This window comes from Archocentrus centrarchus, chromosome 13 (genome assembly GCF_007364275.1).
Source record: "Archocentrus centrarchus isolate MPI-CPG fArcCen1 chromosome 13, fArcCen1, whole genome shotgun sequence".
NCBI lineage: Eukaryota > Metazoa > Chordata > Actinopteri > Cichliformes > Cichlidae > Archocentrus > Archocentrus centrarchus.
Window position 1 is genome coordinate 15,567,673 of NC_044358.1, and position 26,592 is coordinate 15,594,264.

A 26,592-nucleotide genomic window follows, 5' to 3' on the forward strand; every position below is an offset into this window, starting at 1 on the left:
AACTGAACAGATAACAACTGAAGATCCTTCCTCTTTCAGAAGACCCTTTTGAGGTGAAGCGGTGACTCATTAGGGTTTTTGAGACATGAAAAAGTCTAAAGTGGTGGCAAATTCTTTCTTATGGTAATTCTAGGGGAGAAAAAGGGCAGCGATACTGATAGCACTAATTATCTGGAGCCCAAATCTAGAAAACAAGTGGATACAAAACAGAGATTATCTTGCTGTTTATACACCTACTAAATAAAATCTTTTTTGATATTATGCAAAGAAACAAGAGTGCATGTGAAATGTACTTTTCAAAATAAATGCCCCAAAACAGTTTAATGAAAACAGGAGGAAAACAGCTGCAGCCCTATCAGGGCATCTCATGCATTCAGTGCAGGAGCTTTTAATGCCTGCCCAATCCAATTTCGCCTCCTCTCTTTGCTAGCTGCACAGTTTTGGCAAAGTGACATCATCACAGTCACGGCAGCTATATCCCCTCCTTTTTTTCCGAGTCAGGGGGTCTTGGCTTTTGTGCTGGTGGGTCATTCACATCACAGAGCCTGACGCACGGATCCCGGAAACAAGTTTCCATTGTTGCATAAAGACTGAGAGGGCGAGAGGGGATGGGCTCTGGCAGAGCAGCTCAAAAAGACAGATATATATACAGAGAACACAAGCGAGGCTTTGACCGGTTCCTACACCTAAGGCTTTTAAAAATGTACATAATTTGATAAAATCCTTTAACAAACTGATGTTTATTTTATAAATAGTTAAAAGTAGTGATTTTGTTTTGGTAGCAGGGACGTGCAGATTAGTGATCTTTTGCATCTTTTCCTAAAACAGGCATCGCTGCGATATTCTTAAACATTCCCACCGCACCCTCAGCGCCTCTGGGTATTTACTGATTCAGCAGCACCCAGCCCCACGGGAGTGAGGTGCTCACTACAACGTGATGTGACACGCACAGGCTTAATCTCTTCCTACTGGTGTGTGTGGTCCCTGTCTGAGCAAGGACATACTCAGAATCTGGGGTTGACTACATACTTAGAACAGCTCTGATTGATGGCCAGTGTCAGAGACCTAGAAAACGCTGGCAAAATTAATGACCTCTCAAAGTCCTGAGAAAAGTTTAAGGAGAGCGTTTAGTGGCCGAGGCCCCACCCTCCCCCATGTTTAGCTATGTTTCTTCCTACTGAGGCGTCTGAAATTCAGTCAAGCCTGTGACAAAACGCTGAGGAGTCAGCCTTTGTGTCTCCTGGTTGAAAATCAACCCGCATACCAGCGCATGACATGTTTCCCATCTGCATCACAAGGTCGTGTCATGTCAGGGATTTTTGCTTTAAAAGAAGAGGGTTAAAAAAAAAAAGAAAGAAAGAAAATTACAAAGCAGGGAGACATGTTTTCATTAGCGGTGGTGCTGGTTAGTCTTAGTATTTTCATGGCATTTGAGTCTTTTATCTTGACATTTTAAAAAAGCGAATAAAGAAAAAGCGAACTACAAAAAGCTTCTTGGATCCCGACTGATTCCTGCAACCGCTCACCGCTTCACTCTTAACCTTCCATCAACCTTTCTCAACTACCCCGGCACCGCAGGAGTTGTATTAATAATATTACTTGCAGGGGGGACAAACCAGAGTCTATGGGCTGCCTCGGTGCCTCAATTTAGAGCTTTAATGGCAGCCAGTGAATTAATGCGTGCCGGGGAGGGGGGATCCCACAGGTTGGTCTGCAGGGGTAAGGTCAGCAGGGAAAGCTGCAATAACCTCCCACCACTCACTTTATTGGCCTCCTCCGATTGGGTTTTTATTAAATCTCAAGCACGTGTAGTTGTTCTTGCGAGGTGGAAAGGAAACTTGAAGGCCCCGGCCGGCTTTTCTAAAATATAGGAGTCTGCTCGGCAGAACCACAGGACATCCGTAATAAGGAGGATTAGATGACAGTCAATCTGTAGCTTTTTAATCAGTTTCATTGACAGTTATTTGGGAATTACAGCAAATCAAGAAAACGATCAAACGCAGGGAAGGCAGTGTTCTTCTGTGAACAACAAACAGATCGAGTTTCATATTTACACCAAGTGCAGCAGAAGCCTTCAGAATGGATCGGCTTTATATTTGGTGCCCAAATGTTCCCCTGAGGCTTTTTTAATCTGCATATTACAATAACTTTAAGAGATGTGCCTGAATAATAACAGCAGCTAATCAATGAGAGTGACAAAAAAAATAGAAAAACCTCAAATTTTCCAATAAATGGAAACCAAAAGAGGAGCACTCGAGCTCGGAGGCAAACTTCACATGAGAGATAAAACACCTTAACACAATCAAATTAGTGGATACTGCAGTTTTATGACAAACAGGTTTATTTCTTTGCAGCACTTTTTGTCATTGAGCCCTTCAAATTTGAATGTTTGACACAGAAAAGGAGTGAAATTGATTTTTTTTTTTTTAAAGTAAACAAGCTTTGGCATAATGGCAGAGAAAGCACCAGGAAAAAAAAAAACACATCACCCAACTTAAAGCTAAATCTCAGATATCAGCAATATCTTAGTTGAGCAGAATTTTGGGGACTAGTGGGTCGGTGCAGCGCAATGTGTCTTTTTAGCCTTCTTAATCCACTCCCGGAAAGACTTCACCTCTAACGCCCGGGCAGCGCGGACCGAGGGTGGATCGAGGTCATTGCTGTAGCGCAGGTCTAAGTGATGGGCTCCATCAGGAATCATGATGGAAACCAGAGAATGTGAGATGTTAGAAGTGACTCCACCAGATGCCCAGGGATCGAGTCCTCCATTACTGAAATGTGAAAGAGGAAAGAGTATATTTTGTTCATTCGCAGTACGTAAGCGATCCCAGTGTGTGTTTTGTCTTTGTACTGTAATATCTGATACTTCTGTGAATGTGAAGTGACTGAACCAGCGGCAGTCTCTGCCGTCATGCTGAAAAATGACATACGCTGACTTTTTTTGCAGTTTTCACAGAGTTATAAAACGCTGCTCTCAAAATCCACCGATCGAGTCTCTGAAGATCTTTTTATACCTTGTCAAAAGCTGTAGCTGCACAGAACCTAATTTTGCCCACATCAGAGGTTGTGATAGCGCTTCAGAGCCATTTAAGTTTAACATACGTGTGTTTTCCCCCCATTGTGATTTCCCTACAATAAAAGGAAGTCAAAATCTCCACTTAACTTAGTCTTGCTTCATTAGACAAACAGGGAAATCTCAAGAAATCTAAGTCTGGTATCTTTCTAGCAATGCTTACCTGAAGATGATGTTGCTGTGAGAGGAGATCTCCTTTCCCCCGTAGACTGCACCTGCCCAGTCAGCCCGTGGCCTGACGCCAAACATGGCGTAGCACTCGTCGGAGAAGGCCTGGAAGTTCCACTCCTCGGGTTCAAACATGTCCTGCACGCCATCAGTGCACATGGGCATCACCATCTCTGTGCAGGCCTGTGGACGAGGGATTGAATACATATTCATTCTGACAGGAAAAGCCACCCGATTTACTCAGCGTGACGACGCTGAACGATTTTACGCACCTGGTAAAACCAGCCGAGGTAGCCGAGGCTGCTGGTTGCCGTCTGCGATGTGTTCAGGCAGGGAGAGCTTCCCGTGTAGTTATAGTAAACCTTCGCTGCTTGGGAGACACCTTGCAGCAGCTGGTAGTCAGACACGGCAGAATCGAAGCTGAGGTACTTGCACACCACCTTGAAAACATGTTAAAAAGCAAAACAAAGACGATTAATTACATTATAGTTTAATCACGATATTACAGCTATAAAAAGCTGCATGCATTAAATAACATTAGTCCATCAAAGTTGTTTACAAGACTAAAGATTGCTTTCTCGTGGCCCGTAAAGTGTTTTTCCACATAAAACGTGGTGGCGCCTGATTTGCATATGAAATTCCCCAGAATGAACTAGAATTTATTGCTCCAATCTTGGCACCGGAGGGAAAACAAATCCATTTACTTAAAGCCAGTGATCTAAATGAGTTCAAATTTAAAGTTTTTGCTCTCCTTAACTATTGTTTTGTGTGACCACGGGTTGGCTTTCAGAATTAATAGCGTGAATGATCAATATTTGAGTTTCAGCTCTTGCCTGATTGCGCTGTGTGTTGTTATGGTTGCAGCAGCGGAGTTGGCTGTTGTTCTGCACTCTTTGTGCAGCAGAGAAACTGGGCTTTCTTGTTTGGAGGTTGGAGGGGAGCTGCGCTAGTGTGGAGTCTGTTACTAAGGCCTTTGTCTGCAGGCTGGGGAGGAGTTGGTGGTCGATGGATGAGGAGGGCCACAGACATGTCCAACCAAAGATTTATATTGTGAAAAAAAAAAAACACCGCAATAGCTCTAAAGCATCTTCTCCTTACTTTTCAGATAGGATTAGGCTTATACATTCATCTCTGCCAACAGATTTCCCTCCTCTAAGCCCTCAATACCCCGTTCTCACACTCACTCAGATAATCACATTAGCTTTGTCATTAAAAAAGCTCCTCTTTGCACCCACTGCCTAAACCGCTTAAACCACCCATAGGGGTCGCATACATTAAAGGCAAGGAGCCAAAAAAAAAACCTCAAAATGACCATCTAGTGTTTGTTTCACATATAATGATGCTCCACCATCTATTCATCGGCCAAATGGTAAACAACCAAAAACGGCTCACAAGAGAAGCGGTTTAAAGCATGCGCAGGCCCCTCCCGGGGGGGTACCGAGCCACCGAGCACAGAACCGGAGGTCAGCAGCGGAGCTCGGTTCGTACACGTGACGTGCCAGGGTGACTGGTAGAATACACTTCACCCGAGTCAATCGGCCTCGGGAAAACAGCTGCTGTACCGTCACAAGCTCTTACACAACAACAGATGGCAGTTTGCCTACGTTACACGATGCATTTTTCTTACTGTTAAACCAATTATTCTTCCTCGTCGAGTGTCCAGTTAAGTATTTTTTTACAATCCCGCTGTGCAGTGAACTTTTGTTCGACAGCCTCATGTGCCGCACTGGGCAAATGACCTCTTTCTGTGGCGCCGTGTGAGCGCCCTAACAGGAACACCTCAGAGATCTGATGGAGTGTGCAAATGAAAAGGCCATTGGTGCGCCCGAAGAAAAGAACGGTGGCTTACTTGTAGCCGCTTATCTAAAGAATACTTAAAATCTAAAAGAAACAAGATCCTTATGAATATTAATGAAGTTAGTTGACAGCTGTTGTAAACAAAAGCCTGGAAGACCACAACAAACACTTGTAACACAATCGGCTGAATCACACATTCATTTCAATTAAGGGCAGCCTGTCAGGCTAAATTAGCTGCTTAACCAAAAGGCAAACAATAAAGTAAAAACCGAAAATTCACATAAAGTGATGTATAACATAAAAAAACTTTTATTTTACTACTTTTCTGGGGTGTTGGGGGTCATGAAGAGCAGCCCCTATCATACCCAGATTTCTATACCAATAATTATAATACTAATTTGGATCTTAGCTTTCACCTGGATGGGCCAGCGAGGCAGCGGCTGCAGGAAGTTCGCTTCATACGGGTAGTCCACCATGGCCAGATTCACCCAGGTCTCCTGAAGCCAGCTCTTGAAGGTGAAGATATCATTTTTGTTTTTAAGAGGGGCACATAAACTGAATTCTTCTGACAGCCATTGAAGACCAGACACTTAATCAAAGAGAGCAAAGAATAATTACATCATTAGATTAGTGGAAAAAGCTCCAGACTGTACACATGCCAGTAGTAGCTCACCTATGTGGACTTTAACATGTTGAAATTCTCAGTTATTTTTTTTTTTTTTGCAAAGATAAACATATAACCTGATTAGACATGTTTAATGTGGCAGCATTAGTAAAACAGCCAGATTATGGCCTAGAAATAATTCAAATTAGAAGACATATTTCAGACAGAGGCTGCACGGCGGGGTGGCGGTTAGCACCGTTGCCTCACAGCGAGAAGGTCCTGATTCAGATGCAGGCTGGGGCCTTTCTGTGTGGGGTTTGCATGTTCTCCCTGGGTGCTGCAGCTTCCTCCCGCAGTCCAAACACATGCATGAGGTAAGATAGCTGGTGATTCTAAGTTGGCTGTAGGTGTGAATTTGGCCTGTCCAGGGTGTGCCCCACCTCTGACCCTATGAGAGCCAGCAGAGGCTCCAGCAACCCCGCGACCCTGAACTGGATAGGCGGAAGAAAATGGATGGATGGATGACCGATAACAGTGCAACTCACCTGTGGAAGAGACATTATTTATAGCCTTCCACGACTTTCTGATGCTCGCATCGCAGTTATGGCCACTTTTGGCAAAGTCTTGTGTTACTATTTTGTAAAAGTCTCCACATGGCACCATACCAGTGAACTGCCAGATTGGCGCAGAGGATGCCAGAGCTCTGAAATAGAAGAAGAAACAAAATCTTTTCTTTTTCTTTCTCCAAATGACACAAACCGCACATTCATATTCATCCTCGGTATTTAGTGTTTGTTGTGTTTGTGAATATGTTTTCTGGGGGGAAAACGGCAACGACAAAGAGGCAAAGAAGTCAAAAGAACGATAAGTCAGGCTCTGCTGCCTCATGTCTCACACATGCTGTGCCTCTTGTGAAGCAGACTGCACAGATCCATCATGCTAGCTCAAATAATCATCTGGTGTTAGACATTTACTCACCCACTTTGGATGAAAAAGAAAATCTGAACTCCCTTACTCTCCCTTTATTATCCCCTAGTAGGGTAAGATAACGCTGCTGTTCTATATGATGTCTTAGATACTTAAGACATCCTGTAACAACTTCATAATAACGGCACCAGCATCTTACCCAACAACTACATGGGGGTATTTCATCCTGAACCAGGCAGAGAGCATTCCTCCATAAGATCCTCCAACAGCGATAACAGGGCTGTGCTGAGCACCAGGTAGAGAACCCTTAAGGTTCTGGATCAGCACTGCAAAATCTGCCAGGGCTTGCTCTGAGGTCAGGTAGTTGAGATGTTTGCTGTCCTGCAAATAAACAACAAGCAGCATTTAATATGAAGGATGTGAAATGTATTTCAGCTGACAATCATATTAAGACCTCAGTCTGCCACATGCCCCAGTTCCTGCAAAGAATGTGTGTGCGTCTGCATTATTATCTGCCTCTAAGGACCAATTCTTGTTAATACTGTACTGAACTTACTGACTTGGAACCCAGAAAGGAGAAAAAAAAATGCAACCATACATATTTAATCAGATTTTAATTAGACTTAGATGTGCACGCGTGACTCTGCAGCTTCACTTACACTGTAAGAGTCTGGTCCAAATGGCAGGGACTCTCCATAGTAACGATGCTCTGCGAAAACCAGCATGGCGCCCAACTCCTCCGCAATCTCCCACATGAAGCCCTAAAGAGAGAACAACAGGTGCCGAACTAGACCGAGGATTATGTGTGATGTAAACACACAAGGGAGGGGCTGGATATTTACGGTGTTGTTGCAGAACCAGGTGATGTCGCCTTCGTTTCCAGTGTAGAACAAAATGGGTCCTCCGGGCTGCTGCCAGTATTTGTCAGACAGAAGGTATCTCTGTTTGAAGGTGCCATCCTCGAGGAATCCAAAATGGTCAATCTGTGACAATTTAAAAAAAAAAAAAGACAGTAAATATAATTACCATAAAATCTTGTTCAGAAACAGAACACAATAGCAAGCATCTGAATTTGGCGACTGTGAGGGAAGTAGCTCGATAAGAGCGCCGTGAAGTATTGTCCGGAAATCTGAAAATCTGAAACGAATGATTAGCATTCAAAGTGCTTTTAAAGCGGGAATTTGTCTAGATTTGAGACACACAGCAAACAAAGCAGCTGAGCAAAAATCTGAGCCAGCAGCACAAAATGTAAAATATCATCTAGAGATTGTTAAAAGCAAACCCTTTAGGAATTGGTCACACTTGTCATCAGACTAAAGTGATGGGGGTGCAGTCCAGTGAGCAGAGCCTGCTTTGAGGTCGGTGTAATCGCTGGATACCTGGCCACGTGCCAGCCGTGGTGTTGGGAAATGACAGCCCTGAGGTTGGATTCTGGGGTAATTAGCCCCAATTTGTATTAAAAAACACTGGAGCCACTTTAAGGGATGCCACATTAGTTCCACTTAAGATGGGCTCTGAAATATCCTTTCATAAAACCTCAGGGAATCTGGGATATCTTCCCCTTTCAACCATATTTCCTGTATTCTTTATTAAACAAAGGCAGAAAGAAACCAACAACTTCACAGGGAAGGCAGCCCCATGAGGCTACTGAGTGGTCCAACCCTTTACCCCACACACACACACACACACCCCCCACACCCCAATTCTTACACACAAAATGTTTCGTTTTGTTTTTTCGCCTCGTTTTCGCTCTCTTCCCTCCTCGGTGGATACAAAGGAGGCAGCAATTTTATGAGCCAATGACAGCAAAAAGATTCTGGGGCCACAATGTGTTCATTCAACCCACGACTCCTTCACACTTGGCAGTGCTTTAAGTGTGATGGGATCATGAGACAGTTAGTTTAAAGGAAAAGTTCAGCAGCTTGGCAGGGAGGTAGGAGTCGGTGGTTTTGGGCAACCAAAGTGTAATGTTGGAGTTCTGGGATAAAAGCGTTACTTTGTAAGATTTTGCTTCATTATTTTCCCCCTTAATTTATTCCTGTTTTTTTTTTTAATGTTGCATTTCATTCTCTTGTAATGCAGAAAAAAAATTACCATTAAAAACTGCTCCCCAAATGGCACAGCTAAAGTGGTTGAATATATTAAGCGCTTCACCAAAAGGACCCCTGGTGAGTACTGTATCAATTGCACCCACTCAGTATGCGCATCACAAAACCTCTGAGATTGGTTTCATAAGGGATCCACGCCCTGGTTACTAGCGCCGCCATGTGGGGGCGGCAAGCAGCAACTCTTTGGTTTGGTTTGATTAAAATTCAAACCCTGTGCTGCACATCTACGGGATCGCTGTGTTAACAACTCCTCGAGACAGGAGGCTGCATCTGCTGTCCCGCAAATGGCAACATGAAGGAAACAACTTAAGCACAAGCTCCACTAAAGTTCATCTGAAGGATGCTAAAGGACATTTCCATTCATTGTCTTGAGGCAGAATGCAGTTGGGAGGATTTCCTGACGTCTGCTGGTGCTCTCTTCACATCAAGTTTCAAAGAAAAGGAAAAAGATGGCATGGTTGATGCTTCTTTTCTGCTAAAAGAGAGTAGTTACTGCTACTGAAAAGTAGTTTACAGTACAAGGATTTTATTTGTCCTACTTGTCCAGAAGAAGCTTGTTGCTCGGCTAAATAAACCACATCAGGCGGGACGGTGGGTGTCAGAAGAGAGGAAATGGCCTTTATCTTTTTGTCAGCTTGGCTGATTGCACAGGATGCTGTGGGCTGGACCAGGTGTGGAGCTTTTTCCTCTAACCCAAACACTCTTTATTGCAGACACATTATTTATAGTATGGAACTGTTACTTATTAATACATCTTAGTCTACATGTGATTTATTTTCTCTATTAATTGGTTGGTTCTTTGCTCTATTAAATGCTCACTATAAACAGTGGCATCACGTACTTTCCTGTTTTTTTTTTTTTAACAATTCATAAAAAACAGGTGTTAATTTCTATATTATAAAGAGCTTATCCTAGCTTTATTCTTCTGCCTGTATCATTAGTTGGATTGTTTCCATTCACTCCTGTATGCAGTGGATTGGTTTCTCACAGCTTTTGGAAACTTTTTTGCAAAATTGACAAAAAGTCTGAGTTAGCTGGAGACTGGCTTTAACTAACTGGCATAATATTGCAAATATGAAACCATTTTAACCTGTATTAAGTTTGTGTAGCAGCTAATAATCAGTGTATGAAGATAAAGAGTCACCTCTAAGTAACCAGTACACCAAAAAATGTCCAATGCCCTTCAGAGGTTTTGCTTCCACAGCCTGAAGCAACCTGGTGGCTTGATGTGTTGCGGCACACACCTGCAGCATGCAACCTTAATCTCCATAAAGTAACCGTAAATGGAACATGAAAAAGCTGAGTGAAGATCTTTCAACCCACCCCCTGAGATAAAGTCTTTCACATTCACTGAGCCCTGGAGACCTCTTTAGGCAGGGAGCCAGGAAGCATAGTTACAGATCTGCTGGCAGGAACCAAGCCAGTTGTGATCTGATTTTCCCTTCACTACAGGAAGCCAGATGGAAACACCTATTGTCCGCAGACACAACACATGAACCTTTATAGAATTAAGTGCAGTGGGAATTTTAGAAAGAGCAAGTGGTGCAATTATTCACATACAAAACAATGAAGTAAAGTATTTTCATGTTGGTGGCATTAAAAGGTGAGTAAATCAGTGAAAGTCTGTTATATTTTCAGAAAACATTGCTTTATGTCAAAAGCACTGGGCTCACTTCCCTTTTACACTATTGAATCCATTCCCAATAAGGCACAAATAATGTATTTCAAGGGGAAGTGAAAGAGAAAGAAGTAAAAGAGAAACACAACAGTGTAAAACAGACTTGTAAAATAAGGCGAAAAGTACATTTTGATCAATTTTAAACTCACCTTCTGGTCAAAGTAAAATGTTTTATAGCTGACTGGAGGCTCGGGGGAGTAAGGCAGCCCACCCAGCCGGGTAAAAAGTTGCGATTTGAGGGCGGTCACGTGTAAACAGACCAAACACAACATTAGGATGCAGGTCGCTGCAGCCCTGTCCGAAACCTGCGTCCTCATGGCTGTAACCGTCACAGTCAGCTCACAACAAACTGATCTTCAGCGCATCATTAACGAGGTCGCAGGAGCCGTGTGTCTGTGTCTGCAGTGGGATGACTGAGGAGGACTCGTCCCGTCAAAGAAAGGAAGTGAGACTACCCTGTCAGCACATCTACAGAGGTGTTACCGGGCGGCCCGTGACCTACATTTAGCTTCAGACCTGCAGCTGCGCGGTAAACATCGGGTTCAAAGTCTAACAAACATTTTAATAAGTTTGAATTAGCTGCAGCCAGCTGGCTGTCCCGTGTTTATGAAGCAGACGGCAGATGGTTCCTACAGCAGACAGCTTGCAGTGGTTGATGGGAATGTGAGTTCTATATGCTCACAGTGCTGCTTTATGGTTTTAGGATATGGAAGTTTCATTCGAAATATACTAGTAACACCACTGCCCACACTTGCGATCTCTTATACATACATACATATTATGTAGTTAGTTAAGCTATATTTGGTGTAGTAAGCAGCAATTACGCTCACTGATGAAATTACCGGAAATACGTCACACAAGCGTACGCTTGACTACTTTCAAATATTGCAGTTTCTGGAGAAATACTAATTTCTGATACTCAGGTAGTCACAGAGACAACTGCACAAAAAGTACTCAAAAGCTTCTCGTTACTTCCTAAAAGTAAGTAGCTTTACATCAATGTCTACTTGCCTGCCGTTCTTTGTCATGTGACCCCGCACCTCAAATTTAACTTCCGGCGACACTTCAAAGTAAGATGTTCATCTCTAATGAAAGATATATTTAAATTATTTAACGTTTTCGTTGAGGTGTCTACACACTTAATTTCAAATACGCTCTGAAGAAATACCAATCACAGATATTCTGGTATTCACAGACGACTGTACCACATGTACTGGAAAATAAGTCTTCCATTTCCGGTTCGCCCTGCACTGCTCCACCGAGCTTCCGGCAAAGCTTTCAAAATAAAATTCTTGTGAACACCATGAAAAGACGCATTTTAAGAGTATTTAGAGGTTTAATGTTATACAGAATATTTCAGGGATCATTTTGTACACATAAAGGAAGAGAAGCACAACATCCCATTAGTGTTTCCTTTGTATTTCCCATAGAGTTCACAGGAAGATGCGAGGGATTAGTTACAAGTAACTGCTGTAAAATTTAAGGTTAAAGGCAAAATAAAATGCTTGCTAGTTTTACAAAGGGATTATGGAAAAATACAAAATTATAGAAGCAAAGTGCCAAGATGTACTACTGTACAACAAAAGACAACATGTTATAACAATAAAAATAAGTGTGCAGTACATGGCATTGTGCAATACAGTACTTTACAGTTATGGCAAATATACGAAAGATAAATTTAAACACTACAAAAAATGGCTAAACATGCTGAATTGAGAAAATTTTACAATAAAAGCATATGAAATACAACAAGTTATACAAAACTACATTAACATAACCCTTCAAATAATTTCATGGCTAGGCAGCAACAACAGAGGCAGAAATATTCACGCCTATGGGTAACAAAAATATGACCATTCAAAAAAAAAGAAGCTAATTTGAATAAACAGCTCACAATTTCTGCTGATGACGGCTTTTCCAATTGCTTCATACTAAATAAACTGACTAATCACAAGCACTGCAAGTATACTAAAAAAAAGAATATTAATGGCGTCACAGAATACTGTAGCATTTATACGTGTTTTTCAGTTTATTTTATTCGACAAACACATTTTAGCAGCAGGTAAACTCATTTATTGGGAACTAATATTTCACAGTATGTAATGACAGGTGCAAACAATGATTCAGAAGTAAAATTATGAAAGTTACACAAATCGTACACAAATATCAGAGCAGAAGAAACCGTAGTGGAAAATAAATGATTGTGCAACAGATTTTAGGGTCATTTTTGCAACGTTTCTGTTTACAGTTTAATCAAACTTGTTAATCTACGAGATGTTCTGTATGTAAACATGTTGTTACCATTATCCTATCACCTCTAATGATCATTAAACATTTTGTAAACTACGTGGGATCTGTAACAAAATACCTGGCAAAGCTTTTCACTCACGTAATACTGCTGGTGAAAACTGACTTTCAATGAAAATGGATTCTAAAACCCCAACAGGAAAAAAAAAAAAAAAAAGTCCTGCCATTTCACCATGATGATCATAAAACAGAGCTTTACTCAGATTCCCGGATGCATCAGGCTAACGCTTTATATCCTGTTACACTGCGGACAAACGTTCTCCTAAATGGTAGCATCTTAAAACGCTTGCTCCTGGCAGGCCAAACTAAGGTAACAAATTCCCTTGTAGAGCTTAAAAAAGGCATGGGACTAGAAATGACCAGACTAAGATGTGGCTTTATACCATCTTAGTGGGACGGAGGTATTGGGGATCAGTCACCTACCCTCTACAGTCAATGGCTACTTAGTTAAAAACAGCCCCGTGGCTGAGCTTTCTCTAATTGATGTTGCAGCAGCTCAAGTAACTGATAGTTTTTCCCTCGCCAGGCATCGGGGCAGTGTCACTGTTATCCAGCTTGTTCTGCTTGGCCTCTCGAATGAGCTCACAGGCCAGGTCGAGAAAAAGTTTCTCAACATTGTCAGACTCTTTGGCTGACGTCTCCAGGTACAGCATGCTCTGGGCCTCGGCAAAGTCTTCAGCCCTCTGCCTGAGGACCTCTCTCTTCTCTGCCAGATCTATTTTATTACCTATAAAACACGCAACATCCATCTGTCAACAAAAGGGGAAAAAACATACATGTCTGGCTTGTTGCAGTCTGACTAAACAGTGGTGGGTGTTTAATGAGACAGATGAGAATAAGGGGGGGGTAATGTGTGGGATGGATTTGAGCAAGGACTGTGTGTTCTCAGAAATGACAAAAAAAAAATGTAAAAAGAAAATCACACAAAACAATGCGGATGACAAAGATAAGCTTGTGAGTTATTAAAAGTGCAAAGTAATGCTTTCATACCGACTAATATAGTCACCACTTGGTTGTTGGCATACTGCTCGATCTCCCTCAGCCACTCTGGAAGGCACCTGAAGGAGTCCTCACAGGTAATGTCATACGTAAGAATGAGGGCGTTGGCACTACGGTAATAACTCTGAGTAATGGAGCGAAATCTCTCCTGTCCAGCTGTGTCCCATATTTGTAGCTGCAAAATAAAATATGGTCAAATAGGCAACAGTCCAAACTGATACAAAACATTAAAACTGCACACAAAATGTAACCTTGGCGCACCTTGACCTTCTCCCCTTTGATTTCCACAGTCTTAATCATGAAATCTACTCCAATAGTAGCCCCTTGTCCAGGTGGGAAAAGGCCCTACAATCAGAAGCAGATGTTATAATTTAACACTCCTGCACTGTGCAATTCAACAGCTACAAACTCAGACACACAGAGAGGATACAAACCTGAGTAAAGCGCCGGACGAGACATGTCTTCCCAACTCCAGCATTTCCTATCAGAACTATTTTGAACAGGTAGTCATAATCTTCCATGCTCATACTAAACTAGAAAAAAAAGAAAAGAAAGAGGTGATAAGCAAAGTCCAACTTTAAACTGCTTGTCTCCGGGCACTCCAAGCTACTGGCATAAATCTGAAGTCACATGACGCACACCAAAGATGCTGATGAAACTAAAAACGGTTGTGTAACCATCAGGGCTCAGACCACAAGTAAAATCAGAGCTGAATAAGCTTGGCTAAGACATATGGGAGAAACAGTGAGTAAGCTATGCCCCTTCAGTGAGTGATTCGAGTTCATATTCTGCTTATTAGCAGAATTACACAGACACTAACTCACAAAGAGGTATTTCCTTTTCACTTACTGGAGAAACGCAATATTTTATTGTTTTTAAGAATTTGAACACTTCTGTCTATTACAGACTGGTCCATCCAACCCTGCACGTTTCTCTGGGATGTTCCTTTTATACCAGCCAGCCATGTTACTTATTCACTGAAATAGCTGTGAGAAGTTCCACTAGAGAGAATAGAATGTGTCTTTCTACTATTCTCAAGTAATTACGTGGTTTAAATAAGTTCATGTGTCTCTTTTTAATGGAGTAGTTTTCATCTTTGTAGTAAAATTGCCATTTTTGATATAAAATACGGGATTCAGACACTGTACTTTGGTAATAAACATTTCCGCTTCACTCCTGCACTAAATCTCCTCATTTTTGATATTTATATATATATATATATATATATATATATATATATATATATATATATATATATATATATATATGCACAAGTTTTTTCCTCCCTTTCTTTTTTGGTCAGCTGCAGTTTTGGGGGCCGTGCATCACTTGCAGTCACGGAGACTGAAACAGTACAGCCTGCTCAAAGCACCAAACGCCAAGCTGTAGCGGTTTCTTTGCTCGGTGCCCACACACAACACAGCGTCATGTGAAATGTATGTAAACAGTGACAATATCGCACAATTTTTCGCTCTGCGATGCCTTTCCCTGCGCGCCCCTGTGCAAAAATGGAGAATCGGGCCTGCGCAGAAACTGAACATATTACTGTAAAAAACACATTTGAGGGAAACAAACTGTTGCTTGCGAGAAGACGCGATCACTGGGTGACAATGTTGCTACAGAGAAGCTCATTTTGAAGGAATAATTTAACCCTTTCTTGCAGTAAAGTGAAACACTTCTTTCCGTGTCGCATTCCCATCTTCACCAACATTTTACGTCCTCAAAGGCGAGAGAAACTGCAGCATCCTGCACGTGTCGTTATGTGAAGCAACGTTACACTTCTGGCTAATTATGTTGCATTTTTAATCAGAGTTGAAAGCCTTTCGGGTGACGCTAGCAACAGTAGCAACTAGCGGCTACAGCGTGTGATTCTGGCCCTTTTATCCGCAGATGCAGCAAGGAGAAAAAATCAAAGTCTGCCCTGCGCACCGAGCCGAGAGATCATTTGCACTTACCAAAAACACGGGGATATCCCCGGACTTAGAACTACTTGGTATGCATAGGTCAGCTCTTCAAACGGGCAAAGCCGCTGCTGGGCAGGGCATAATTCCTCCGGCTGTGTGTCCTCAGGAGCTCAGCAGCAGCCCGTCTGATAGAGGAGGCAGAGAGGGAGGGAGGGAGGGGGAGGCCTGCCCTCAATGATGTCATCAGTTCACATGCAAAGTAACGCGTTACATCTACTGCCTTCAGAAAAATACTCCATGGGTAACACGCTCAAGAAAATACACAGAATTTACCCAGCGAAGCTTAAAGGAGTCAAACGGATGCGGAGCTCTGCGGACTGGAAACCAGAGCGTTTCCCAGCTGCTTTTCCTCCACTGGCTGCTGCGGGTGGATTCAGACCAAGAAGAAACTCAGAGGGAATTTTAGACAAATGTGTTTGACCTCTTTTTTTTTTCTTGCATTTTAGTCAAGATAAAATTGAAAATAATTATAAGAAAAATGGTCACACTCTTATAAGAGATGTGTTAAAAAATAACACAAAATATGTGTTATTACATTTAAAGCACATTTTGTGTTAATTTTAACACACAATGTGTTAAAATGGCAACAAAACGTATAACACACAGTATGTGTCGAATAGTTCAACACATGTTTGTGTTTGTCAGATATACTTTACTCCCTCCTGCCATCAGATGGCATAATTCCGCTCAGTGAAAACAACTGGTATTTTTTTTCTGTTTTTTTTTATTTATAACTTTTTACCCTAACTCAAAATTTTCTAGTATCATTATTACTGTATTGTAACGGGATTTAATCACTTTCATAAATGATGCAGCACAAAAAATATTTTCCTTTGGGGAATAATTAACTCCTCCGTGAATCGCCACCTTATCGTGGTGGAGGGGTTTGTGTGTCCCAGTGATCCCAGGAGCTATGTTGTCTGGGGGCTTGTCCCCCTGGCAGGGTCTCCCATGGCAAACTGGTCCTGGGTGAGGGTCCAGACAAAGAGCGGTTCAGAAGACCCTTATGAGTGAAAAAACAAGGGAACAGTTTACCCTGCCCGGGATAGGGTTACCGGGGCCCCACCCTGGAGCCAGGCCTGGGGAGGGAGCTCGAGGGAGAGCGTCTGGTGGCCAGGCATTAGCCCGTGGTGCTTGGCCGGGCGCAGCCCGAAGAGGTTACATGGGCCCGCCCTCCTGCAGGCCCACCACCCGCAGGAGGTGTCGTAGGGGTCGGGTGCAATGTGTGTCGGGCGGTGGCCGAGGGCGGAGGCCCTGGCGGACCGATCCCCGGCTATCGAAACTGGCTGTTGGGACATGGAATGTCACCTCTCTGGTGGGGAAGGAGCCTGAGCTAGTGCGTGAGGTTGAGAGATACCAGCTAGACATAGTTGGGCTCACCTCAACGCATGGCCTGGGCTCTGGAACCAGTCTCCTGGAGAAGGGCTGGACTCTGTTCCAGTCTGGAGTTGCCCTCGGTGAGAGGCGGCGAGCTGGGGTGGGTATTCTTGTATCCCCCCGGCTTGCTGCCTGTACGTCGGAGTTTTCACCGGTGGACGAGAGGGTAGTTTCCCTGCGCCTTCGGGCTGGGGAACGGGTCCTGACTGTTGTTTGCGCTTATGCGCCGAATGACAGTTCAGGGTACCCACCCTTTTTGGAGTTGCTGGGTGGGGTGCTGGAGAGTGCTCCATCTGGTGACTCCATAGTCTTGCTGGGAGACTTCAACGCTCACGTGGGCAATGACAGTGAGACCTGGAGTGGCGTGATTGGGAGGAACGGCCTGCCCGATCTGAACCCGAATGGTGTTTTGTTATTGGACTTCTGTGCAAACCACAGTTTGTCCATAACAAACACCGTGTTCGAACACAAGGATGTCCATAAGTGCACATGGCACCAGGACACCCTAGGTCGCAGGTCGATGATCGATTTTGTAATCGTATCATCAGATCTGCGGCCGTATGTTCTGGACACTCGGGTGAAGAGAGGAGCTGAGCTGTCAACTGATCACCACCTGGTGGTGAGTTGGATCAGGTGGCAGGGGAAGATGCTGGACAGACCTGGCACACCTAAACGTATTGTGAGGGTGCTCTGGGAACGCCTGGCAGAAGCCCCAGTCCGGGAGATCTTCAACTCCCACCTCCGGCAGAACTTCGACAGCATTCCGAGGGAGGCTGAGGACATTGAGTCCGAATGGACCATGTTCCGCACCTCCATTGTTGAGGCTGCTGCTCAGAGCTGTGGCTGCAAGGTGGTTGGTGCCTGTCGTGGTGGTAACCCCCGAACCAGATGGTGGTCACCGGAGGTGAAGGGAGCCATCAAGCTGAAGAAAGAGTCCTATCGGGCTTGGTTAGCCTGTGGGACTCCGGAGGCAGCTGACAGGTATCGACAGGCCAAGCGGAATGCAGCTCGGCCAGTGGCTGAAGCAAAAACTCGGGTGTGGGAGGAGTTTGGTGAGGCTATGGAAAAAGACTTTCGGACGGCATCGAAGCGATTCTGGCAAACCGTCAGGCGACTCAGGAGGGGAAAGCAGTGCTTCACTCACACTGTTTATAGTGCGGGGGGGGTGCTGCTGACTTCAACTGAGGCTATAGTCGGACGGTGGAAGGAATACTTCGAGGACCTTCTGAATCCCACTGACACGCCTTCTGTAGTGGAAGCAGAGTCTGGGGATGAGGGGGATGACTTGACCATCACTGGGGGTGAGGTCACTGAGGTAGTTAAACAACTCCTTGGTGGCAGAGCCCCTGGGGTGGACGAGATTCGCCCTGAGTTCCTGAAGGCTCTGGATGTTGTAGGGCTGTCTTGGTTGACACGCCTCTGCAACATCGCGTGGAGATCTGGGGCAGTGCCATTGGATTGGCAGACCGGGGTGGTGGTCCCCATCTTTAAGAAGGGAGACCGGAGGGTGTGCTCCAACTTTCGGGGGATCACACTCCTCAGCCTCCCCGGTAAGGTCTATGCCAGGGTGCTGGAAAGGAGGGTGCGTCCGTTAGTCGAACCTCGGATTCAGGAGGAACAATGCGGTTTTCGTCCTGGTCGTTGAACGCTGGACCAGCTCTTTATCCTCTCAAGGATATTCGAGTGTGCGTGGGAGTTTGCCCAACCAGTCTACATGTGCTTTGTGGACTTGGAGAAGGCATTCGACCGTGTTCCTCGGGGTGTTCTTTGGGAGGTTCTGCGGGAGTATGGGGTGTCTGGCCCATTGTTGCGGGCCATTCAGTCCTTGTACAACCACAGTGAGAGCTTGGTCCGTATAGCCGGTAATAAGTCGGATTTGTTTCCTGTGGGTGTTGGACTCCGTCAGGGCTGCCCTTTGTCACCGATTCTGTTCATAATTTTTATGGACAGAATTTCTAGGCGTAGCCAGGTGGCGGAAGGCTTCTTCCTTGGTGGCCTCAGAGTCTCATCTCTGCTTTTTGCAGATGATGCGGTTCTGTTGGCTTCATCGGAGGGGGGCCTCCAGCTCGCAGTGGAACGGTTCGCAGCCGAGTGTGAAGCGGCTGGCATGAGAATCAGCACCTCTAAGTCTGAGGCCATGGTCCTCAGCCGGAAAAGGGTGGAGTGCCATCTCCGGCTCAGGAACGAGTTCTTGCCTCAAGTGGAGGAGTTTAAGTATCTCGGGGTCTTGTTCACGAGTGATGGGCGAAGGGAACGGGAGATCGACAGGCGGATCGGGGCTGCTTCTGCAGTGATGCGGACGCTGCACCGGTCCGTCGTGGTGAAGAGGGAGCTTAGCGTAAAAGCGAAGCTCTCGATTTACCGGTCGATCTACGTTCCTACCCTCACCTATGGTCACGAGCTTTGGGTAGTGACCGAAAGAATAAGATCGCGAATACAAGCGGCAGAAATGAGTTTCCTTCAAAGGGTGGCTGGCCTCTCCCTTAGAGATAAGGTGAGGAGTGCGGCCATCCGGGAGGGGCTCAGAGTAGAGCCGCTGCTCCTCCACATCGAAAGGAGCCAGTTGAGGTGGCTCGGGCATCTGATTAGGATGCCTCCTGGCCGCCTCCTGGGTGAGGTGTTCCGGGCATGTCCCACCGGGAAGAGGCCCCGTGGTAGACCCAGGACACGCTGGAGAGATTATGTATCTCGGCTGGCCTGGGAACGCCTTGGGGTCCCTCCGGATGAGCTGGAGGAGGTGGCTGGGGAGAGGGAAGCTTGGGCTTCTCTGCTTAGGCTTCTGCCCCCGCGACCCGGCCCCGGATAAGCGGAAGAAAATGGATGGATGGATGGATGGATGGAATAATTAAACATAGAGAAATACAAGAAGTAAGCATATTTGCTGCTCATTTTAATGAGTAATATATTAAACACATTCCATTAAATTAATGTATTAGGATTTTTTACATAATTTTAATACATGCTTACTTTCTGTTTGTCAATAAAATATCCAGAGGATTCTTGAATATTCACAATAATATAATATATTCACAGTAAATATAATAATTGTAAAGTATGAGAATGGTTAGGAGCGAAGAAAGGGTTAGCTGATTACACCAGACTGCCAAGCAAGGAGCAACATCAAGGCAGCATAAATGGGCGGGATTAAACCAACAGATCTCTTCTCATTGGAGGAAGCCTTTCCCGCCTTGCGGACTAAGTTAACAAAGGAGGCAAAGATGGAGGCTGCATCGTCTGTAACAGCCACTTTCGTAAGTACTTTTAATTTGTTTTAATGCAATGGTAACATGTTGGTCTTATTTGAACTTGCCGAATAAATAGTTGAAAAAATGTTATAGTATTTTTTCGTGCTACCACGGGTAGTACTCTGAAAAGTTATGCTGGGCTTGTGTCAAAGTTAGCTGGCTCAACGAAGCTAGCGAAAATTTAAGTGGAATGGTCAAGCAGTAGGACTCCTTTCATGTGCATCCACTACAGTAGTATCCAGTTTTCCTGTCATTTCTGCTGTGTTGTGGCAAAGTCAAACCCCGGTAATATTTTCTCGTGATTATCTGACCTCATTGAAAAAATAATATGAGCTGTTAGGGAGCACACTTATGCTAAACTACGGTAAAACTCATCAGGCAACCCCCCCCCCCCCCCCCCCCCCCCCAAAAAAAATGTAGAAGTAATTGCAAAATGTCAGCCTTGTGCTAAGTTTGATGTGATACCGTGGAGCAACCGCAAGGTATAGTAACTTTCAAAAATCTGACATATAGGAATTTGGTTTGTTGCTCAGTTTTGTACAGTATACTAATAGTCATAGAAGGCTAAGAAATTGGATTACTTTTATTTTACTCCATCCTGGAGGTGGTTGTGTTTTTAAATGGTAAAATTTCATGTACAAAAGTAGGTCTGTTTTAAAAATTTTAGTTGAAGAAATCAATATTGGTTTTGTATAAGCCTTACTAAACACTGGAGTACGAGTAAATGTGCAACATATAGCAGAATTTAAGTTTTCTCAAATATGCCATGCTCCTAAATATTCCTAAGTATACCATCCCTCCTAATGCTGTGAGTAACATTTGCAAGTGTGTTAATATCTCATTGGCATGCAGTATTCAGCAGGTACAAAGGCACACACTTAACACAAATAAATAAGCTTTTTATGCTACAAACAATAGCACATTCTTTTCAACACCCAAGATAACAGGCTATGAGATTTACTAGTTTCTTAGACTTACATCTTTAAAAAAAACAAAAAGTATTTATATTTATTTATTAGTGACAACACACATTATTAACATGCATGGAATTATTTGCTGATGAATAACAATCGAGCTAGAGATCAGGAAAAACTTTTCTGTGTAACATTATTTTTAAGATGGCTGCAATCCAACAAATTTAGTTTGTCTGGTGTTTATGACCATAATGGTGTTGAAATAAAAAGCCAACAAATTTAAGTATTTTTTTTGCAAGTCTATAATCTAGATTAAAATGTACTAATTTTATTATTTTGTGTATTCCCTTTTTCAGTTTTCATTTGACAATCTGGAATCTGTCAAAGTCCTTGTCACAACTTTTCAAAATGAAAAAGAGACTTCTAAAAAAATTCTTCATGTTTCAAGTACCAAGAATCTTATTGAACAAACTCTTGCCCAGCAATCTGGCTGTGTTTTGGACAGGATATTAAAGTATAAATCTGACTTCTTGGAATACACTGATATCGACACAAATGTGGAAATTAAGGACTTTGACAGATTCCACATGTTCCTGTCAACTAGAGGGCCCCTGATGGAAGCTTCTCTTGAGGAGATTAATCAAAACCAGGTACTGTTTGAGTTGGAAAAATATATTTATTTTTTATATTGTTCTCATGTTAATTTAAAATCAGCATTTAATGTTTCAGCTTGTTTACAGAGTGAATTTATTTGTAATTTTACTGGTTGAAAAGTTTACTAATTAAATCACCAACTTTATTCAGTTTTTCTTTATAGTTCTTAGATTCAAGATTATTGTGATGACATTAAACATACTGCAGCAATAACTATTATTTATCCTCCACAGCCCCATACTAATAGGGGAGAGGACAGTCAGCCCTTACAGTCATTACTCATGAAGAAAGCTCCACAGATTCTTCAGGAGTACGAAACCACAGGTTTCCTGTCAGTGCAGTTAAGAAAGCTTCTTGTGAAGACATGCGTAGGAGATCTAGTTGAGAAGTGTGGTTTGTAAGTATTGTTCTTTGTTGTCACTTTGGAATTGTTTTTTTTTTACTTTACAAATCTCTTTGTGAACTGATGCTGTAAAATATGATATTCTGTCGTATGAGTAAATTGAGTAAATGACTGAGAATAAGTGGTCTTTTTTCCTCCAGTTATCCCCTTAATGAAGACAAGCTGGCCTTAGCAAGGAGCGTCATTGCCACCTTCCCATCTCTGAGTGTCCAGGTGGCTGGACAAGGGGAGAGATTTGTAAGTGAACAAGTGAAACAACATATCACAGACATTCAATGCTACTGAGACTGAAAATGACAACACCACCAATGAGTGGGTCACCTTGATCAAAAGGTTGCGGCCCTCTTCAGAAAACCTGTCAGCAATTAAGTCAGGCATGGAGAAAACATTCACCCAGCGCAGAGCCTGGATTATGAGAGAATCACCCACGCTCGCAGAGATATTAAGTGAATATCCACGGTTTCTGGACATGCCGAGTCTGGTAGGTTTGCTTGTTTTCGTCTTTTCAGTTTATTACTGAACCAACAATGTTCTACTTTTAGTTTTCCAAAACCTTATTTTGTTTTTCCTTGTTTCAGCTGGACTCAGACTTTGGAAGGCTCACTGGTGAAAAGGCAGACCTATTCCTTTTTTTTTTTTTTTTTTTTTTTTTTTCTAGCCTGTCATGTCTGGTAGATCTTGCAAGCAGAACTGTGATCTGAATGCGTTGTTGTGCCAAACATATTTGCTATTTCAAGATGAGCTCTATAGGTTCTCAATAGGCTCTTCTTGTTGATGTTTTAACCCTTTATTTTATTTATCTGAGTTATTTTTCCACATACTATGTAACAGCCAGAGCTGACAGGCTGAAGAAGAGGAAAATAAAGAGAAGAAAAGGGAGAGAGAAAGGAGGCAGACCTATTCCTTCATAGATGGGAGGCCTACATCATGCCAAAACTCAAAGCTGTAGCTGCTATGGAACCAAGGCTGCGCACTCTTTTGAAAGGGATTGAAGACATGACCGAAGGTATTTATGTGAGACCAGGAATTTGGGAAGTTTTTAAAATAATATCTTTAAAATATAAAATTGTTAAATTCAGGTCATAATATTTTAAAAGGAGAAAAGTTTACAATACTAATTTTGTTGAAAAAAAAACAAACAAAAATGTTACCTGTATTTCCTAAAAGGGAATTTTTTTGAAATGCCAAGTCTTTTTATGTATAATGCCAGCCACTGACAGTAGGGTATATTGCTTATTATATAAAATGGTGGATGATGTGTATTTACAGTGGCCCACAGCATAAAGTACACATTTGACTGTGGCTTTTTTTTTCCCTGTTTTAGATGAGGCTTGTTACACAATGCTTGTGTTGTTAACACACCTACTACCCCCTGTTGGTGCCAGTCGTTGTAGCGCCAAGACCACAATAACGTACCTTCTGGATTTTGTGCCGGTATGTTTTTACCTTGGTAGAAGATCTGCCAAATATAAAATTTGTCAGAGACACTGATCATTTCACTAACAAATTTGTTTTATTTGTGATCTTTTGTCTCTAAGCCTGGAACAAGAGTAGCATCGCTGTGCAGTGATTCCTCTGCTCCATCAACGAATCATCAGCCCCAGCTGATCTGCATCGGTGACCTGCGGTCATTTAGGCAGTATCGTTGCCAAGAATGACAAAGTCACCATCCCTCTAGATGATGGTCTCACGTGTGCTGTGGACAAGCTTTTCAAACTCTACTGGGTCTGTAACTTTTCTTATCCACCACAACTCTGCCCTGTCTTTACATTCTTTGAGTACATCTACGATCTACCATTCTCCACACAAAGAAAGGCAAAAGTGCTAGAACTGATTGCACAATTTAAAGCTTGCAAGTAAAATGTACAGTTGTCCAAAATGCAGAGGGACTGGTTTCAAAGAGGTGAAAAACCTCATATGGCACCTCCGTGAAATACATTGCTTATCAGATGGACAGAATACAAAACTTATATGTGGTCAAGACAGTTGTCCAAGGACATAAATTGCGTGACTATTATGATGGGTCACATTTCTCTACACATCCGTTGTTTCAAAAGTCCCCCAATGCTTTGCAGCTACAACTGTACTTTGATGACCTGGAAACAACAAACCCCTTGGGTTCAAAAACAAAAAAACATAAGCTAGGAGCTATGTATTTTACCATAAGGAATTTGCCAACCAGCTGCAATTCATCACTTGCCAATATTCATCTATGTCTTCTTTTCAACTCAATTGACAGAGAGGTATATGGATTTAAGAAGATTTTGCAGCCACTTGTGGAGGACCTAAAACTTCTTGAAGATGTTGGTATGACATTAAAATTAAAAGGTCAAAACCATCACCTGTATGGTACAGTCTGCTTGTTAACAGCAGATAACCTTGCACTGCATATGCTTGGTGGTTATCTGGAAAGTTTTTCTGCAAATAAATTTAGTCACTTTTGCATGATTGACAAAGCAGATGCACAGGTAATATATGATGAAGATGAAGTGGAACTGCGTACAAAAAAAAATTACCAGCACCATGTTGAATTAAATGAGCCAAGCAAGACAGGTGTCAAAGAAGACTCTTGTTTGAATAAGCTACATTATTTTCATGTCACAGAGAACTCAAGTGTTGATGTCATGCATGATATTCTTGAACATGTAGCTCCACTAGAGGTTAAACTAATGCTGCAACATTTCATTTATGTGGAAAAGTTGATTACATTGGAAGAACTGAATGACAGAATTTCAGGTTTTCCCTATGGAAGTGGAAATGTAAATAAGCCAAGTGTCATATTGAACTTGAAAGCTGGTGAGAATCCTGTAAAACAGACGGCTTCCCAAATGTGGTGCCTTTTACAATCCTTGCCTTTTTTACTTGGCGATCGTGTAAATAGAAAGAGTCAACACTGGAAATTACTAGTTTTATTAAATGACATCTGCAGCATTATTTTTGCACCAGTTGTTACCAAAGGGCTTGCTGTGTTTCTAAAACAATTGATAATAGAGCATCATACTCTTTTCAAGCAGCTGTATGAGAGAAATCTCACACCGAAACATCATTTCATGATACGTTATCCAAGAATGGTTCGTTTTGGACCTCTGTCTAAACTTTGGTGCATGCGATTTGAAGCAAAGCACAATCCATTCAAAAGACTTGCACGTTATGTGTAACTTCAAAAATGTTTCAAAGACATTGGCTTTCAAACACCAGCTACAACAAATGTATCATTATAAGCATAGCTCTATCATATCCAAGAAAATCAGTGTGACCAATGCCTATCTAGTGACTGTGGGGTCACTGAAAAAACCAGATGTCTTGTTGAGCCACTTGAGGTTAGCTCTAATGTTGGGATTTATTTTTATCAACCATACTGATATTTAAAGTTATTATTCCCACTTCTGTTTATTTGCAGCTAAACTGCTTTCCACAATGTAACAAATGCATATTGTGTAGGAGGAAAATTTGAGGCCTGTTTGAGTTGCTCTTATTTGTGTTCAGGGCCCTAGAAGCTCTGCTACCCCTCCCTAATAGTCTGCTGTCACCAGCAGGCCCTCTCAGATCATCCTCAAAGCATACTCATCTTCTGCCCTAGCCCCGTGATGAACCTGTTGCTCATTAAATTCATGCTAAGGGGTCTCAACTCATAAAACTGCCCAATTTTGGGTTTGTGTACAGGACACCAGTCATCCTGTTTGCCCATTTTTTGATTTATACTGGATATAGGGATAATTCTGTCCAGTGGACCTAGCCGAAGGCTAACTTGCTTGTGTAGCACGGCCAAAAACTTTGGAAATGCAAATCAAGAAAGTATAAAGCTGTCCATGCAACAGGTCCGGGGGCAAAATGGGCCTCATTTTCGTCCTCATATCTGGTCCTTCTCCCTCATATCTGGTCAAGCATATGTGTGAGGGGTTGTAAATCCTTCTCCAAGAGTGCCTTAGGATGGCCGCAAGGAGGTTATGGCTGACAATTAATGTGATGAATTTTTCTTACTGTCTTGTTGATGTATTGAAAATGCTCCTTAATGAAAATGTTGATGTTTGTGCCTTTGACAGTAGAATTAATGGCAGTTTCTAATGAAAGTTTGCAAAGTGCAGACTCAGCACAAATCTTAGACAAAGAAAGGGAAAGAGTATAAATTCCACGGTTAGAAGAGGAGAAGAGAGAGGAGAGAAGATGTAGCGACTGTCTTTGTCCGTGTTGTCTGTTTTTCCAGCAACTAAGGCACAACCTCCCGGGAGGGCTTCTTGCTTTTACCTTTTTGCTTTTTGTCCTTTGTTTTTTGTGTTTGTATATTTCTAAGTACTAGTAACTTTTTGCAACAAAGCTTGCTCATCGCCATGGATCATTTGGACAGTTTGATTTTATTTAGACTCATACTTAATC

The 26,592-nt window shown here is 42.7% G+C and overlaps 3 protein-coding genes and 1 long non-coding RNA gene across 6 annotated transcripts; 2 read left to right on the plus strand and 2 right to left on the minus strand.

The window, feature by feature from the left end:
• Positions 1-1,919: 1,919 nt before the first annotated feature.
• Positions 1,920-11,023, minus strand: prcp (prolylcarboxypeptidase (angiotensinase C)). The gene is made up of 9 exons (XM_030744413.1): positions 10,505-11,023; positions 7,412-7,552; positions 7,229-7,330; positions 6,769-6,950; positions 6,188-6,345; positions 5,455-5,627; positions 3,514-3,681; positions 3,237-3,424; positions 1,920-2,771 (listed from the first exon to the last, which is right to left on the minus strand). The coding sequence occupies exons 1-9, from the start codon at positions 10,670-10,672 to the stop codon at positions 2,549-2,551; spliced, it is 1,503 nt and encodes a 500-aa protein (XP_030600273.1). The 5' UTR covers positions 10,673-11,023; the 3' UTR covers positions 1,920-2,548.
• Positions 11,024-11,671: 648 nt separating this feature from the next.
• Positions 11,672-15,770, minus strand: rab30 (RAB30, member RAS oncogene family). Of its 3 annotated transcripts, none has more exons than XM_030744088.1 (5): positions 15,617-15,770; positions 14,096-14,189; positions 13,923-14,006; positions 13,669-13,836; positions 11,672-13,411 (listed from the first exon to the last, which is right to left on the minus strand). In XM_030744088.1, the coding sequence occupies exons 2-5, from the start codon at positions 14,186-14,188 to the stop codon at positions 13,139-13,141; spliced, it is 618 nt and encodes a 205-aa protein (XP_030599948.1). In that variant the 5' UTR covers position 14,189; positions 15,617-15,770; the 3' UTR covers positions 11,672-13,138. The 3 variants fall into 3 exon arrangements, with proteins under 3 accessions (XP_030599948.1, XP_030599947.1, XP_030599949.1); XM_030744087.1 differs by having other exon boundaries at positions 14,096-14,194; XM_030744089.1 differs by having other exon boundaries at positions 11,672-13,389; positions 13,653-13,836; positions 14,096-14,194.
• A 4,439-nt stretch (positions 15,771-20,209) lies between these two features.
• On the plus strand, positions 20,210-22,838 carry LOC115791235 (uncharacterized). Its single transcript, XM_030745398.1, has 5 exons — positions 20,210-20,253; positions 21,518-21,811; positions 22,049-22,212; positions 22,359-22,699; positions 22,797-22,838. Exons 1-4 carry the CDS (start codon positions 20,221-20,223, stop codon positions 22,501-22,503), a joined length of 636 nt encoding a protein of 211 aa, XP_030601258.1. The 5' UTR covers positions 20,210-20,220; the 3' UTR covers positions 22,504-22,699; positions 22,797-22,838.
• Positions 22,839-23,062: 224 nt separating this feature from the next.
• LOC115791237 (uncharacterized) lies at positions 23,063-24,475 on the plus strand. The gene is made up of 3 exons (XR_004020850.1): positions 23,063-23,224; positions 23,543-23,652; positions 23,757-24,475. It is a non-coding gene; the product is annotated as an uncharacterized LOC115791237 (long non-coding RNA).
• The last annotated feature ends 2,117 nt before the right edge of the window (positions 24,476-26,592 follow it).

Bases quoted from the DNA above. Each gene is read 5' to 3' on its own strand.
- prcp (XM_030744413.1), bottom strand. From the start codon at position 10,672: ATGAGGACGCAGGTTTCGGACAGGGCTGCAGCGACCTGCATCCTAATG. The intron at 6,951-7,228 runs GTAAGTGAAGCT...GTTTATTTGCAG, and splicing joins TTGGACCAGACTCTTACAGT to GACAGCAAACATCTCAACTA. The intron at 3,682-5,454 runs GTGAAAGCTAAG...CATGTTTTCAAG, and splicing joins TGCCTCGCTGGCCCATCCAG to GTGGTGTGCAAGTACCTCAG.
- LOC115791235 (XM_030745398.1), top strand. From the start codon at position 20,221: ATGGAGGCTGCATCGTCTGTAACAGCCACTTTC. The intron at 20,254-21,517 runs GTAAGTACTTTT...TCCCTTTTTCAG, and splicing joins CGTCTGTAACAGCCACTTTC to TTTTCATTTGACAATCTGGA. The intron at 22,213-22,358 runs GTAAGTATTGTT...TTTTTCCTCCAG, and splicing joins CTAGTTGAGAAGTGTGGTTT to TTATCCCCTTAATGAAGACA.
- rab30 (XM_030744088.1), bottom strand. From the start codon at position 14,188: ATGAGCATGGAAGATTATGACTACCTGTTCAAAATAGTTCTGATAGGA. The intron at 14,007-14,095 runs GTTTGTATCCTC...TTCTGATTGTAG, and splicing joins TCGTCCGGCGCTTTACTCAG to GGCCTTTTCCCACCTGGACA. The intron at 13,837-13,922 runs GTGCGCCAAGGT...TTTATTTTGCAG, and splicing joins TCAAAGGGGAGAAGGTCAAG to CTACAAATATGGGACACAGC.